The following is a 17,307-nucleotide window of genomic DNA, read 5'->3' on the forward strand; positions in this document are numbered from 1 at the left end:
GGGTTCAAATTTATTTACCGTGCCAAATTGTTGTGCTTGTTACTAAATTTTTACTTTCATATACTCGTTTTACTTCTATAACATGGACAGAAAACCATTAAGGTCAGCCTAATGGTGGAAGATGTAAAATAATATGCATAAGACCCTAAGTTTAAATCTTAATGCAATCATTATAAAAAAAAATATAAGCAGAAAATGTTTGACACCCATAATTATACTAAAAAAATAATTTGTTTCTATCAGATGGACATGGACAAAGTGCTAAGGAGAATGCTGGGCATATATGAAAATAATTTGTTTGAAATAATTAATTTTTTAAATAGTTATTTTAAGATATTTTAATATAAAAAAATTAATTAAATATAAGATAACTAAATATCTATTAATTATTTTGTATGTTCCTTACATTATTAAATTAAAATTACATTTAAAATTCAAAATTTATTTGGTTTAAAATCAAATTTCATTATATTGATCAAACTGCCCTTTAATAATATTTTTCATTTTTTTCTCTCTACTTTTATATAACCAGACAAATGAAAATAAATCACTTTATAGCATTTCGTCTTAAGTCCACCAATCCAAACAATACAAAATTTCACTAATAAGTCACTTAGATTAATATTTTTTCTATTTTTTCTCTCTCAATTTCACCTCCTATCAAATCAAATGTTAGTTAGCAAAGTAATGGACGAAGTTCCTTTTTTTTTTGTCATAATTATGCTTTTTGCACAGTCAAATTGTATGTAATTAATTTTTTTGACAGATTGTATGTAATTAATAAAGTATTCTATTCATGATGTAATTTTATCAGTTAACTGTATCAGGCACTATTTCTTCTCTTTAAATGTTTTTTATTTGGTATGTATTCATTTTCTCTATTTTACAAATGTTTTGGGTTCTTAATACTTTTTTTTTATACAGAATGGTTCTTAATATTAGTTTTTTTTTTTTTTTTATTTTACAGAAGGGGTTCTTAATACTTGTAAAATTTAACTTTTTTATTTGCTTAATTTGTACGAAAAATTTATTTTATTTAAACATTTTTTTTATAATTAAAAGGAGCTTCAAGTATTTTAATAGAAAGACACATTGTAAATAATATCTCCAATAGTTTGGTAGAATACATTACATCAATTAGAAAATTAGAATTAAAATCAAGTAAAAAAGTAAAATGGTAGGAAAGTTGGAATGTGGTTTTGTAATTATGCAATATATAAAATTTAGTTGTCAGAATTTTTATGTTTATTATAATTAAAGGAAATATATAAAATTTTAAATAATATTAAAAATATAATCGAATTATAGAAATTTCTCCTTAAACATAAATAGTGAAAGCACAGTATAATTCAATGAAAGAAAGTTTCCTGTTTGAAGTGCTTATAGATAGACATTTAAACGTCATTAAAGAATACAGACCAAAACAATTACTGATAATAGTCAAAATTGAATCGAAGAAGCAAGCCAGGACACGCATGTACATTATACCACAAATACAAGGCCCAGCATAGTTGACCTCAATTTCTGTGTTGAGAGAACAGTGCATAAAATAAAAAAGACACCCTACAATATTCTGGTACGCATTGGAATCACAAGAGTTCAATTATTTTACTCAATTCCGAATATCATGTCAGTATTACTACATCTTAGACTCAGACTATGTGAGCCTGCAATTACTATAAAATTATAAGGAAAAGAAAACCAAAAAAACTAAACTACCAGTGTTTACAATCGTAGTAAATCAAAGTAAAGAAACATTCATGAAACCGTTAGTTTTCACCACAACTTATCGATGCCACTTCTATTTACGATGAGCCTCCACATCTGGTACTAGCTTCACCGCCTTACTTTTTCTCTGGTGATATTTAGCATATGAATACCACACACCACCAGCTGTATTGATAACCAATCCACTCACATTCAAAGCATGGACTTGAACACCACCCAGTAAGAAGAAACCAAAGGTCTGAAGAAACAACAAGCAACAGATTTAATGCTTGCAGTTAAAACTAGATATAAATGAACATAAAGGGCATGCAAGTCAAATAAATTACTAACTAGTAAGTACTAAGACAAGATGCATAGATATGTATGACTATGAATATTCCGGGCCAGGACAACAATTTCAAATTCAAGTTTTTATGCTCTGACAAATTTTCTATGGCAAACACAGGATCACTCCTAGCTTACCGTGGAAACAACCCCTTTGAGAACGCCAACAATAGTTGTAGTTAAGGCTGAATTAACAATTGTACACAAGAACATGGTGAAGTTGAGAATGATGCCCATCACCAATGAAAGAATCAGGATCACCAAAAATGAGAAAGAATAACTCTGTAAAGGAAAGCAAAATATTAGCTTCGACATCAATTTATCACTAAATAAAATATGACCCAGCTATGCCATATCATCAAATACATGCAAATTTTTAGCTTTTCCGAAATATGTTGCAAGCTTTGGCTCCAGTTGTCAACCATCACAAGGAAGTTTTATGATCCTTGAATTATTCTCACAAAATGATCGCTAAGAAATACACTTTGCCAGCACTTTAATTTAGGAGAATTAAAGAAACTGAATCAAGTAATCTATTAATTTAATTTATAATTGCATCTGGTATATTATGAAAGGACAAGTGTTTTATGAATGTGAAACAGACCCAGATCATGCCAAAATCAAAAGCTGCTGCCTTGTCTTCTTTTCTACCACACATCAAGTGATCTCAGCCTCACAAGTACAACCCCCACGCTCTTTTTCCTTGATTTTTTGTTACATGCCCAATCCTAACAATCTCAAAGTTATCTACAAATCCCCCAGGTCATGATTGTTTTGCAAGAAATGAATCTGCTAGATTCTGATTAATATTTTACAATGGACCAATACATAGAAAATTTGCACAAAACTACTTAGCAGACAATATCAGTTAGAAGAAGAGAATAACAATCATAAGGAAATGAATGAGTACATAACTAACATATTTGCTGTTTGGGATTAACTACACTATCACTGAGGCTTTTAGCAGTTCCTTGAGACAATTGAATTTATTTGATAAGAGTATATAAAAGGACAAAAGATTTAAAATGTCCAAAAATCCAATTCATGGTAGTGTAATCATGAATCCATTCCAATACCAAGAACCAGGTTAAGATTCTGACCTTTGCAAATAATACGGATAAAGAATTTGGGAATTCCCCAGTGGCTACGATGAGAAACATCAAAAATGGAAGAGATAAAAAGCTGTTATAGAACATGATTTCCAAGGATGAAAGCCCATCCTCAGCACCAGATTTTTCCACCAGCACAAGGTACATGGTCTGCGTATGAGTAAGCAGCACTATGAGCAAACCATGCACAATTACTGTGTCCATTACTCCATTATAAGATTAAGAACTATGATATATCAGCATATCACCTGGAAAAAAACAGAAACAAAGGCCATGCTATACCCAAAAAGGTCAAAGGAAAAATCTCCAAGGGCAGCAATGAGAACTCCAGCAGCAGTCAATATCACTGAAAGAGCCACCTGAAATTTGAAAGAAAATTATGTATATAAAGATGTCTCAGCTCCAGAAAGGAAAAGAATAAAATGCTACCAATCATTATAATTAGCACCCCAGGCTAATCAAATGACTCCTATGCAAAAGGCAACAACTATTTCAATTATCATTTAAATTCTGTTACCAGTGGCTTTTCTCCCTCTTTAAATGCTACAAATTCTTTTCTAAGAACCCCATTTGATCGCTGTGCACCTTACATAAACTATCTTGATAAGGTGATAGAATAAACAAAAACTTGACATTAACGATAAAAATAACTGAATAAGAAAATTATAACAGCCTGTACCTGAGTTGTAGGTTTTCCTTTTCCAGAGAAACACCCAGCAACGAGTACAGCAAGTGGCGTAAGCCTCTTGATTGCAATATACATAGGGATATTGACTCCTTTCAAACTTGCCAAAGCAAAAGCAACATTGGCATTATAGAAAATAGAGAGCGGGAGCAGTCGCTTGGCCGTTGTCATATCCAGTTCTCTTGCTTTCGTGTATCCCGTCTTTCTACCAAAGTGAATAAGCAAGGTGGTAACCAATTGCTAAAAAAAAGACAGATGCCGTTACTTAACATCCATAAACAATAATCAGAATAACCAAAGGGGCGAGGTTATGTGTATTCTTTGATTGGCAACAATACCTGCAGAGTGAGGAGAGTCATTGAATATGCATACTGCATAAGAACAGCCTTGTTGATAAAAACCATGGCCATTGATGTAAATCCATATGACACAGCTGCGAACAAACTATGCGAAAACAGAATAATCACGGTCATCATATTCATAGCTTAGCTAGCCTTGAATTAATAATTCGTAATTTCTAGCGATTGAATGTTGAACAATAAATATTATTTCTGTTTGTAACAGACACGTTCACGGTTCACTACGACTAGAGATATTGAGAATGAAAAAATCGGATTAAGTGAAAAGCAAGTAAAGAGAGAAGCATATGAAAAACCTTGAAAAGGAGCTGGTATCTGCATCGGCACGGATCTCCATGAGTAATTAATGGCGAAAGCAAGATCCGATCCGATCCGATCAAATAGTAAAACAAAACCTAAACCCAAAGTCAAGCTTTCAAAATCAGATCGAGCAAAGGTCTAAGAAAGAAAGAAAAATTAGTAAATGAGGTGATTAAATGTAGAACAAAGGGATGAGAAATGAATGGAAGAAGGATGGATTTACTTGGTAAAGGAGAGATTACATGTCTGGATAGCGAAAGGATAAGGAAAGAACTAAGAAGTGATAAGGGAATAAAAGGAGTGAAGTTGGAGAGATAATAGAAAGGGAAAGAGAGAAAAGAGTGAAACAGCTGGCTTGGTATCGGCATCTCACTCCCCAAGTTGGAAGTTCCCTAAAATCCGAGCACGATGGAGACTCGCGTCACTCACTTCGCACGCACCAACCTCATTACCATTTGCCGCCTTTTTCGCTCCAATCCCCAACCAATAACATCCAATCAAAATATAACTTCATATTCACATTAGGATATTCCTAAGTGGAAATTATGAACTAATTTTTCTAGGAATTGTTTGGTTTCTTGTTTTCATTTTTATTAAAAATAGAAAATAGTGATAAAAATATGTTTAGTTAGATTTTTAAAAATATTTTCAGTGAAAATGAAAACAGAAAATAACCAGTAAATAATACATTCTCGTTTTCAGTTGAAAACTAAACATATTTTTAGAATTATAATATTTTAAAAAATGAAAAGAGTTTTCAAAAATAAAAACAGTCAAAGACACCCTATATTAAAATTCTTCTTTTAAGAAATGCTTTTTTTTATTATTAAATGAGTCACTCAACTCATGATTACATATTTAATGAACTTCATCTTCCATCCATGTCTTATGAATTGGATAAAATATGATTAAAATGCAATATCTTACTACATATATTTTGTTTCAATTAACATTTTAAAATTTATTTTTTGAAGGTAAATTATTTTAAAATCTATTTAAAAAATTATTTTAAAACAGACGCATATGTATATTTGTTAAGATGCGTTTTTTTAGTTTAATACATTAATGAATTATACAGTAACTCAGAATTATTTTAATATGCATTTAGGATCTAATTTGTTAATGTATTCAAATTAAAAAAAAATAAGTAGGTATGTTTTAACATATTCATTTATAGAAAAATTAACAAAGTAAGTCTATTTATACATTCTTTTATGACAGTTTATTGTGATGATCAGAGAGCTTGAAGATTTTAAAAATAAAATAAAAAATTATTAAAACAACTTTATTCTCATAATTTTAAAAGTTAAGATATTAAATATGAATAAAATATTAGAAAATTATACATATTAATCACGAAAATTTAAACAAGATGACTCAAATGACAAATTAATATTTGAACTACTATGGTTTCTCTATTACTTTTAAGTTTTAACGATAAGTCTATAACTAAGCATAGTTGTGATAAATGAAATTGTGAGGTCTAGAAATGAGAGGAATCTCGATAGTTGAAGGTAAAAGAGATTGAATTTATGCTAATTGCTACTATTATACTAAAAATTTACAAATAATACAAAGAAAAAAGGTCAAAAATTTATTGAATAAAGGTTTAAGGCATTCATGGAGAAGCCTACTAAAGTAGCGTGAAACACCAATAATAACCTTGGAAATTATTGTTGTTACTATTAGATGGTATGGAGTGATAAATAATGTGATAAGTAGAGTGTTTAAACATTCTCAAGAAGACATTAATTACCTCCTGAATGTGATTAGACTAGTTTTGGTTACATGTTTAAATGGAAAGATTTGTTAAGCAGATAAGTTATGATAGAGTCAATGTTTCTTTAGTCTATTTTTAAAAACTTAAAATATTTAAGGTGTTTGGGTGTGATTATCTTGTGGTCATGTTAAGTATATATATGTTGAAATAGCATGTTTATAATTTGTAGTCTTAACATAAGGAGTAGAATTATCCACGTTTAGTTTTTTTAATTCGAACCAAATTGTTTTACAAAAATTGTCCAGTTTTGTTTTTTCTTAAATGATTAATTTTGCATGTTTCATTTCGATTTTCTTTTTACACCCCAAGCATGGTTTGTTTGTTTTTTCTTTCAATAAATTAAACCAAACCACTTCATAAGAATAATTTAGTTTGAACCAATTAACCAAAACATTTTACAAAAATAGTTTGGTTCAATTTTTTCTCAAACAATTTGGTCTTTTATGACTTTATTTGGTTTGGTTTTAGAATGGTTGGATTCGGTTCCATTTTTTTTGTCACCCTACTTAGGACTAGACCTTTCTAACTTCTAAGTGTCCACTTCAAAACAATAATAAAATATATTTGACTAACATTTGTCAAATTCACAGTATACTAATATATGTAATGGTTTGTTTAGTAAAAAGACGATTACGTTTTGAGCATATGTTTTTAAAATATTTGAGCAAATTATATCGATACTCTCTGAGGTTATGTCAAATTACACATAAGTATACTCAATTTTTTTTTCTCCCTATACAAACCTTCCTCACTTGTTTACAAATACTATTACATCGACACTCCTTTTTATGTTATACATCTCCCTTAAGGTTTTATAAATATTACAGTGTATTCATGTAAGAAAGGCCACGGTAAAGATAAAAAAATAGAGATATTTTGTGTAAATGGACAAAATTTTAGAGAGTATCAATGTTATTTGCTCAAATTATTATTTATATTTCAGCACATGATTAAATCTTTGATTTTGATAAGACGCAATCCACATCGGTCTTGATGGATATGTTTGACTTATAAGTAATAAGAAAATATATTTAGTTAACTTAAACTTGTTATTTCATTTAACTAAATAGGAAAAATATTTCATATAAATTAGTGTTACATTAGTGGTGATTTTGTTAATGTTATTATACTTGCATGACATATGATGTCATCTTTTGTTGATGGTGCATGACAGTGCCATACATGATGTATGATGACATCATCATTAATTTAGTTTCATGATACATACCAGTACCGTTAGGTGTGATAAAGAGCCGGTAAAAGTAAAACGGGTTTACCCGATTTGGTGACGCGATCCGGGTTAAATAAAACACAGTGGAAGGGCATGAGATTGGCAGAATGAGGTGGGAGGATTGATTGAGAATCGTTCGAGACTGCAAAATCCAAAACCAAAACCAAACACAACACAGCATTCGTCATTCACCGCCTTGTCTCGTCTTCTTCTGTCTCCGAACACGGTCTGCAAAAATCAAATCCATTCCCCTTTTCAATCTATTTCGCATGCGCTCCAGATTTCAATCACCGATTTCACCATTATCATCATCATTATTATAATTATTTTCTCGCTCGATTTGTTTCAATTACGAAATAATCGCGATAATTATTTTTTTTTTTTGTTATATCAGGAATCTCTCTGAATCGCGGGATTAAGAGAGGAATATGCAACAGAGGCTTAAGTTGCAGCAACAACAACAAGCCCTCATGCAGCAAGCTTTGCTTCAACAGCAGCAGATGTACCACCCTGGCATGCTCGCCGCTGCTATGTCTCAGGTTAATCAACCTCAAATTCATTCCCTTTTTTTTCAATTAACGCTTTCGACGCTGCATTTCCCTTTCGAATTTGTGCATCGGCGACCAATTGCATTTGCGTTGCGTTGTTCCATTTCCTTATAAGAAGAAAATAGGGCTTCTCAATGAAAACAAAACATGCAATTCGCGTAATTAGGGTATCCGTGTCGTTTTTTTTTATTTGTTTCCGATTTCTCAATAAGTTTATTTGAGGCCATTTCACAATTCAAATCCTCGTACAATACATTTGATATCTTTTTTTTGAAAGATCAATACATTTTATATCTATAGTGTTACTGTTTCCTTACTCTCTTACATGAATAATTTATGATTATCGTGTTGTTTGTATCAACTTTATTTGGTGCATATCCATCTAGTTTTCTTTTTCCATCAATGAAATTGCTTCTGCTGCGGTTTATTGTTGTCATTTAAGGTCTCGTGAATTGTCAATTTGATATAATTGTTGCTTCTGTTACTGACTAGTGTATTATATGTACTAGTGTATTATATGTATGTATTTGTGATTTGCAATTATTTTTGGTTCCGAACTTTTAGGTCATTAATGTGCGCCAGTATAATGATTGCCAAAATGTCTTTAATCAGTCAAAGTCTACGAAGATATGCCAAGAATTTTTAACTTGTGGACCCATAACGCATAGGATGGTTGTCTCATTTAATGGTTGAACTGTTAAAAAATTGTTTTTGATGATGATATGCACTAAAATTGTTTTATGCAATTGGTTGATTACGAGAAATAGCTCAGTTTTATACTGTCTCTAAATATTATAAATTCTTTTCTCTCTGATTCTATTTAAGGTTTCTTTCTATAGTTGCTTGGAACTTCTTTCCTTTTCTCCATTTTGTTTATTCTTTGTTGTTTTTAAAATTGTGCAGATGGAGCCTGTTCCAAGTGGAAATTTGCCTCCTGGTTTTGATACGTCTGCATGCCGTAGTGTGTGAGTGTTGGATTTCTTTCGGATTTTAGATGTTGTTTGTCCCTAGTTTCATGTTTGTGCCCAAGTATGAAAGCTTTCCATTTTAACCTAATTCCTAACAACTTTTGATACAAATTTCTTTTGCACAATGGTGTTTTTAACTAATCTGAATTTCTGAGAGATAAGTTTGATGCTACTGAAGTTCAATGTGGTATTAAATCTGTACTAGAAGTCGTATAGCTTTCCTCTTTGACACCTTATTGATCTGAAGCTATGTTCTTTCAGTTATGTAGGAAATATTCATGTAAATGTCACCGATAAACTTCTTGCAGAAGTTTTTCAGAGTGCTGGTCCTCTTGCTGGCTGCAAGCTCATAAGAAAAGAAAAGGTTTGATTCAGTATTCAACTATATGTTCTTTGTTGATGATCATTAATGCTGTTACTATTATTATTACTTTGTTCATAAATGGCCTCTTTTAACAGGCCTTGTCTTAAAACTAAAACAATTCTGTTATTTTTTCTTACTGATGAGTATTTTTTTTTTAAAATCTGGTTTGCATTAGAATTTAGATTTTAGAGCTACTTTACTCTGAATTTCTCAGGGAACTCTTTTAGGAGTCTTTGATCAATCTACAAAAGTGATATGTTTTCAAGGAGTTCTGAGTTGATATGCACCATATTCTGAGAAGGTGCATATCAGTACAAAATTTGTTTGAATGATATGGCGGCCTTTACTAACAGAGAATTAGAGTTTTCATCGTCTCCCTTCTTTAGAATCCTCTTGCTGTGAGGAATGGGGTGGTAATACCATCTTGGTGACGCCTTAAATTTTGACATCTTGCCTATCATAATTTCTTACCAATCTTGGAAGAGTAAATGACTTCTCTAACTTGTAATTGTTTATGGTGAAAGCTGAGAGCTTTTGTGTGAGAGAGTAAATGCATCAGCTAAGATAGATTGCTATAGATCCTGCCTGTGTGTTTTTTTGTCAATAGATGCCAGTCAGTTCTGCTGTGGGGGGTGCACAGTGAAATTTCTCTGATTGTGGCTTTTATGTAGTTTTTGGTCCAACTTATTTTGGGTTACTCTTCTCTTTAAAAGGAGAAGCTAGGCCAAACAGTTTTTTTTTTCTAAAGGAGTTTTTCAAAAGTATCTTATTTAATAGAGAAAACACACAATTTTTTTATTTATTTTAAAAACACTAGTTTTAGGAGCTTTTGTCTTCTATTTCTACTTTTCCTTCTTTATTTCAAATCCCAAGATCCAATAACATACTACCGAGCAAATTTGAACTAAAGTAATTTAAGCTTAAAAGATAGAATTACCAAACAATTTAACTTCAACTTTAAATTTAAAGCTCATATTTATAACTTTAATTCTAAAGTAACTTTTGAGTAAAAAATTAAATGCTACCTTAGTTTAGCATCTGCATACTATATTCTTTTCCCAGTCCTTATTATGTCTAGTTGCCTACTGTCTGTGCTATCTACTATAAACTTGATTTCTGCTTATTTTTTTGCCCCTTTTCTTACTGCAAAATTACTGTTACAGTCCTCGTATGGTTTTGTGGACTACCACGATCGAGCATCTGCAGCCCTTGCAATAATGACATTGCATGGACGGCAACTGTAAGCATTTTGTTCAATACATGTTTATTCAGGTTCTTCAGTAAATCTGCATGTAGGATGTGAACTGGGAAGGCATTTTCCATCTGGATTTTCTGGAGATAGAAGAATAATTATCATTTTCACTTCTATATTCTTTTTTACTGATAGACTTATCACATACTTTGCATTGTACATATTATTGTAATGGATCTACAGATGTATGTTTTAATTAGGCAAATCGTGAGTCATGACAAGTTTTTGAGAGTTTACCTTCACATGTAGCTACTTTGCATTGATTTTTTTTATTTTTTATTTTCTATTTCTGTTTGCAGTTATGGTCAAGCACTTAAGGTGAATTGGGCATATGCCAATAGCAGTAGGGAGGATACGACAGGTTAATTTTAAGCACAGTCCATTTATTGTTGGTTTCAATATTTTGCTTCTTGGGGGCATTCTTTTTCTTTTTTATTTTCAATTGTATATTCCTTTAATTTTAGTTTAAAATCATCAGGGCACTTCAATATATTTGTCGGTGATTTGAGTCCAGAGGTTACTGATGCAACTTTATTTGCTTGCTTCTCAGTCTATCCTAGTTGTTCGTGAGTTCCTCATTGCTTTTTTGTTTTTTTTTTCTTTGTCATGATTTTTTTGGTCACCAGCGCAAGATATATTCTTTTTTGATGGTGACTGTTGTAGTCCTTGTTAGCGGTGACAAGTTGAAGATAGTTGATGTGGGGGGAACTTTTCAACAAGTTACTCAGCCTTGAAAGATGTTTTGGTTTCAGGAATTTACTTTTCAACTTCTCTCATTATTTGCAGTGATGCAAGGGTTATGTGGGATCACAAAACTGGTCGGTCAAAAGGATATGGTTTTGTTTCTTTCCGTGATCATCAGGTATTGCTTATTCTGTGCTATGGAACATACTGAAGAGATGGATCAATGAACCATCCTGAAAGGGGGGGGGGGGGAATCAAGCTTTCTTAGTAAGCCGCAAAAAAAGAAAGCAATTTCCCCCCAAAATAAGTTAACTACATATTCATTTAGTGTTATAAAGAACCATTGAATTGCTTCTTTTCCAAATTAAACGGGATCAGAATACTCAATGATTCCCACAATACAAATCTTTCATATCAAATGCTATACAAATTGTTTTTACTGCTTTTTTGTTAGATGCTAGGTTGGTCATTGGTGTAGCTACGCTAATTATGTGCTGAATTGATGAAATAATATGCCTTAATACAATTGATATGCAGGATGCCCAAAGTGCCATAAATGATATGACAGGTAAAACATGTTATGTAATTTTGTGCCATTTGTACCCTGCTTCTGTGTCATGTTTTTTGTTCATACCAACTTGTGGCATTTCCTGCATCATATAGGTAAGTGGCTGGGAAATAGGCAAATACGATGCAACTGGGCAACTAAGGGTGCTGGTGGCAGCTCCAATGAAGAGAAGAACAATGACAGCCAAAATGCTGTTATGCTTACAAATGGATCTTCAGGTATCATGTACCTTTCTAAATAGCTAAGAGCCTGAGCCAATATTTGCTAAACCATGAAAATATAGATGAAGGTTCTAGTTTAAATTTGTTTTCTTCTCTAGATCCAGGCTATTTTATTGGCTGGTATTTGGCATTCATTATGTTGAATGATATCATACCGATTGAAAATGTATAATGGAGTAACCAACCACACTTATTATTTAGGATAACATGCATATATTGGTGGTTCTGATTTGCCAGACACAAGCCTTACCTTCTAGTAAATGGCGCTGGGTTTCTAATTGCTTGATTTGTTAGACACCGGTTCTGATGCATACTGTGGTTGTTGTATTATTTACTTCTATACTTCTATCATAACATGTTTAGAGGGTATGGGTACAACAGAATAGCTAAGGTGCTTTTTTTAGTTTGAATGGGATAAGTATTGTGTTTACATATTCTAATATTTGTTGACAATGTGTGTTGTTCACTACTTCTTTGGGATAGTTTTCTGTATTTTTGTTTATAGAGTAATTTAATGATTACAGTGACTGTAATTTCGTATTTGGGATCTCATTAAGCTCTATGACTTTGTGTGCTCTTCTGTTTCCTATGCACTTCTGTAACTTCATTTGCTTCTCTGCTTGCTTCTGTTTCCTAAGCACTTCTGTAACTCCATTTGCTTCGGTTTCCTATGCGCTTCTGTAAACAGGCTGGAAATTTTAGGAATGCTGACATTGACTGATAATTTTAATTCCCTTTTTTTTTTTTACAGATGGAGGTCAAGATAATAACAATGAGGATGCTCCTGAAAACAATCCTTCATACACCACAGTTTATGTTGGCAACCTTCCTCATGATGTAAGTTGTGTGTATTCAAGAATGAAATATTGTGTTTTTTATTTGTACATAGTAAGAACAAAACTATAATTTCATTCTTTATTCACAAATATGGAAAACAAATATTTAAGTATTAGGGGATTGATTTGGTTTAGTAGAATTGGCTTTAAACATAAATTTTGGACAAATTACTGAGGTGTGCATATTTTTCAACATCTGAATCATCCTTGTATTTCTGGTTTTGTTACATTACTTTCAACTTAACAATAATGAAACTAAAGTGCCAGAAAATTTGCATAACATGTGTAAAATAGTTTTCTATTTCAATATTTCCAACTGCATGAATACCTACCTAGTTACATTTGGTTAGGGACAGTCATGCCTTGGCTCTGTCAAGCATTATATTTGACTTGAACTTAAATTAGTGTATTCAAAATTTGAGCAAATTTTGTTGTTGGTGTTGACCCATTTGTCATGTGATATGATATTTCTTTAACTGTTCAAAAGTGTTTTTGAATCTGCCTGCCAATAATGACTTAGATTTCTTTGGAGGCACCTGAGTGTCAGTTTCTCCCTTACCTACCCTTCCCTTTCCCTTCATTTGATATTGGGATCCTGTAACCAAAAGAATAAGTGTCTTCGCTTCTGATGAGCAGTTATCATTGTTTATTTCCAAACTTCAATCTCTTTTACTCTTAAGTCTTGTTTTGGACCTGGCCTCGATGAAGAAAAAATAAATCATCCTGCTGATTTGTGGGCAACTGCAGCTGTATTGGACTGCATTTTGCAGTGTGTTTGATGTATGTGGCTTCCATAGCATTTTAAGGCTCCTTCCTATCATCTACTTATTGATGAATGTGTGCCAAATCTGTGACAGTATGGCATCATATTGGTCTGATCTGAATCTCAGTCTTGGAATTTCTGACAAATTATGATCTGTTTAGTTCACATGCTTCTTGATAAGTAACTTGTCTTCTCTCTACTTGTGGTTTGGGGTCACAGGTAACACAAGCTGAACTTCATTGTCAGTTCCACGCACTGGGGGCTGGGGTGATTGAGGAGGTTCGAGTTCAGAGGGATAAGGGTTTTGGATTTATCAGATACAACACTCATGACGAAGCTGCTCTGGCCATTCAGATGGCTAATGGAAGACTTGTACGTGGGAAGAATATGAAGGTGAGAATTCTTTCATTTTGCATGTATACTTGCACTTACCTTGTTGGGAAGTTAAAAGTGCTTCTGAAACTTGAAGTTTAAATGCAATTCCATGGATGTGATGCACCTCTAACTTAAGCATCATAACACAATTAAATGCATGTTCTTGCTACTACTGCTTATTTTTTTAAGGCTAGAGGTATTTACTCATAAGATTTCAATGAATAAAAGTTATTTTACTTGATTTGTGCAGTGTTCGTGGGGTAGTAAACCAACTCCACCTGGAACAGCTTCAAACCCACTACCTCCTCCTGCTCAACCATATCAAATACTTCCCACTGCAGGGATGAACCAAGGGTATTCTCCTGCTGAGTTGTTGGCTTATCAGCGCCAACTGGCCTTGAGTCAGGCTGCTGTATCTGGTCTTTCAGGTCAAGCTCTTCTGCAAATGACTGGACAACATGGCCTAGCTCCTGCTTCCATGGGCATAAACTCTGGGGCATCTCAAGCCATGTATGATGGATATACCGGTAATTCATCGAGACAGCAGCTTATGTACTATCGTTAACACATTGGCCAGTGCAGATTCACAGTTGCATTGTTATCTTCTGGGGGGGGCTTTGATGTGCATCACATTTCTCTTTGCTTCCCCACAGCATGTCCTTTTCATACTGGGTTTTTTTTTTAGGTGTTGTGGCTTGATATTTATTTTAGTTTTTACGTCGTCGTGTTGTATTTTGTATTGTTTGATCTAACGAGGATTTTATGGCTCGAAAAAAGGTTCTATGTTTTGCTAGAAAGAGAAGCGAATTTTATGATCGGGTAGTTTTCATCAATGTTGTTGTGTATTATATTTATATAAGTATCGACTCAAGTTCATGTTAATAATTCTATGCCTCTTGTTTTCCGCTCGTGCCGTGAAAGGCAGAATATCTGCTCCATGACGCGCTACTGCGTTATATCAGTAATCAGTAGCAGTGGTCGTTTTTTGGAAAAATAAACGTCGTCTTAATTCTGGCTCCTGTCAAACGTTTAGCTTGGGTGTTAACGGATTCGGGTCAACTGAATCCGACCTGACTGAATTATATTTGGTAGAATTAAGTGTCCGGATTGGATAATGAGTTTTATTATTTTAATCTGATCCAATTTATATCATATAATTATATTTATTATTAAATACAAAACATATTAATTTTTAGCTTATATGATTTATTAAGTTATAAAATTAAATTACTCATTTTTTTCTTTATAAAGATGTTCTTATTTTTATTTTGATTTTGTTTATATTTTTTGATGTTAATACAATATTTTTTTATATAAAATAGAATATCCTAATAGTATTAAAATTATTAATTCTATTATTAAAATATTATCATAATTTGATCTTTTTTGTGTATTTAGTCCTTATATATTTATAAAAAAAAGTTTAATTTGAAAAAAATAAAATATGTTAAAAATATTGAGACCCGATTTGTGTAACTTGACCTAATTCATTTATGGTTGGATTGAGTTGGTTCGGATATGTAGATTTTTTTCGCATAAATCTGGTTTAACCCAATAAACTTGATCATATTGGATAAGAATTTTAGAAAAACTTGATCTAATTCTGTGAACACCCCATAGCTTAAACTTTCATGTCTCTTGATTTATCATTCTTGCATGACCTATTTCACTTTGACTTTATATGATGCATCAAAATTATTTGAGATAATTATTATATATAATTGAATAATTAATCTTTGACAGATTTTAGGTGTTTTTATGTGTTGCTAGTTATGTTTTTTTTTTTGTTGAATTGCCAAGTTATTTTTTTTTTCTAAAAAAAATAGTAAATTTTTTTAACAATATGAATAAGACTAAATTACACTTTTTGTCTAGTTTTTCAAAATCATGATTGTGGTCCACTTGGATTTTAATTATAATATTTGGTTCGCTAGTATCATAAATGGGTGATTTTTATCTTCTTGATAAATTATTAGCAAATAATTATGATTAATTGAGTTATTTAGTTATTTATAAATTAATCAAAAATCATTAATTATTGACAAATTGAATAAAAAATTATTAATCTTAATTTTTCATGACACTATGTTTCTCCTCTTATCTGCAAACATCTCTTCTATCTTCACGGTCACATGCGACTCCACCAACAATAACATGATTAATAATTTTTTATTAAATTTTTTTTAATAATTAATAATTTTATTTTAATTTATAATTAATTTAATATCTCTAATAGTCATAATTATTAGTTAATAATCTATTAGGGAGATTAAAATAAAAAATTTATAAAATTAAGAGAAACAAATGTTACAATTAAAAATTAAAGAGATTAAAATCATAAATTTAAAAAATTAAAGAGAACAAAATTATAATTCAGCTGATAAATAATTATATTTTTAACTAGGGGAGTAGCGGAGACGAGGTAACAACACAGCATCCTGCTGTCTTACCGTTTGAGAAACTATTACATGATTTTAGAATACCAGTCTTGATTAATTTTCACCTGGTATAAAGTTAAGCTTCTCCTCTTAGATTGACAAAACTGATTGTATTACAAAGAGACTGATTAATATCATAGCCATATAAGGCCTGTCTGTTTATGTTATTTTAATAAAAAAAAGTACTTTCTTAATAAAATAGATAACAAAAAATGTCACTTTAATTTTTTAACATGTTTTTTTAAATGCGTGTATATAAAAAGATATAAAGTGAAAGATATAAATAATTGAATATAATGTAATACGCGCTGTTAATTTTTAATATTTAAATCAAGAAATCGCCTTAACATTTAAATAATGAAGCTGTCTTGGATGAAGATGTACGAGTTTGAAGTAAGTAGTAATTATACACTCTGTTTGCCTCCTGGAATGGAATCTAGGACACGCCCAAGGTTTCTACTGCATAAGTTAAAAATGATTGAATAAAAAAACCAAACAGATTATTTTATAATCGGCTGAAAATGGAACTCTGTTGTTTTTACCTGATGCGGAAACATGAAAGAGAGTTGAGCATAAGATATATCATTTTATACCGTCCAAGATTTGAATTTTTGAAAGAAAATAAAACAAGCCTACCAATTTATAAAAACAGTTCAGTTTACCGAAATGTTTTTATAAAGAAGTGAAATTCTTTTTTAAACAATTCATTTTTTAGGTTTTTGATTGAATTAAATTCTGTTATCCATTTAATATTCATATGATTTCGTTTTTCAA

The 17,307-nt window shown here is 31.5% G+C and overlaps 2 protein-coding genes across 2 annotated transcripts; one reads left to right on the plus strand and one right to left on the minus strand.

Annotated features, from left to right (window-relative positions):
- Nucleotides 1-1,571: 1,571 nt before the first annotated feature.
- LOC114415075 (UDP-galactose/UDP-glucose transporter 7) lies at nt 1,572-4,883 on the minus strand. Its single transcript, XM_028379597.1, has 8 exons — nt 4,729-4,883; nt 4,502-4,600; nt 4,185-4,290; nt 3,841-4,086; nt 3,410-3,520; nt 3,153-3,311; nt 2,191-2,334; nt 1,572-1,966 (listed from the first exon to the last, which is right to left on the minus strand). The coding sequence occupies exons 2-8, from the start codon at nt 4,540-4,542 to the stop codon at nt 1,802-1,804; spliced, it is 972 nt and encodes a 323-aa protein (XP_028235398.1). The 5' UTR covers nt 4,543-4,600; nt 4,729-4,883; the 3' UTR covers nt 1,572-1,801.
- Nucleotides 4,884-7,597: 2,714 nt separating this feature from the next.
- On the plus strand, nt 7,598-14,980 carry LOC114415077 (oligouridylate-binding protein 1-like). Its single transcript, XM_028379598.1, has 13 exons — nt 7,598-7,742; nt 7,911-8,055; nt 8,968-9,029; nt 9,294-9,396; nt 10,560-10,636; nt 10,948-11,009; nt 11,127-11,214; nt 11,435-11,510; nt 11,870-11,900; nt 11,996-12,118; nt 12,873-12,958; nt 13,940-14,113; nt 14,346-14,980. Exons 2-13 carry the CDS (start codon nt 7,945-7,947, stop codon nt 14,658-14,660), a joined length of 1,308 nt encoding a protein of 435 aa, XP_028235399.1. The 5' UTR covers nt 7,598-7,742; nt 7,911-7,944; the 3' UTR covers nt 14,661-14,980.
- Nucleotides 14,981-17,307: the final 2,327 nt, after the last annotated feature.

The sequence above is a fragment of the Glycine soja genome, chromosome 6, assembly GCF_004193775.1.
Source record: "Glycine soja cultivar W05 chromosome 6, ASM419377v2, whole genome shotgun sequence".
NCBI classification, from domain to species: Eukaryota; Viridiplantae; Streptophyta; class Magnoliopsida; order Fabales; family Fabaceae; genus Glycine; species Glycine soja.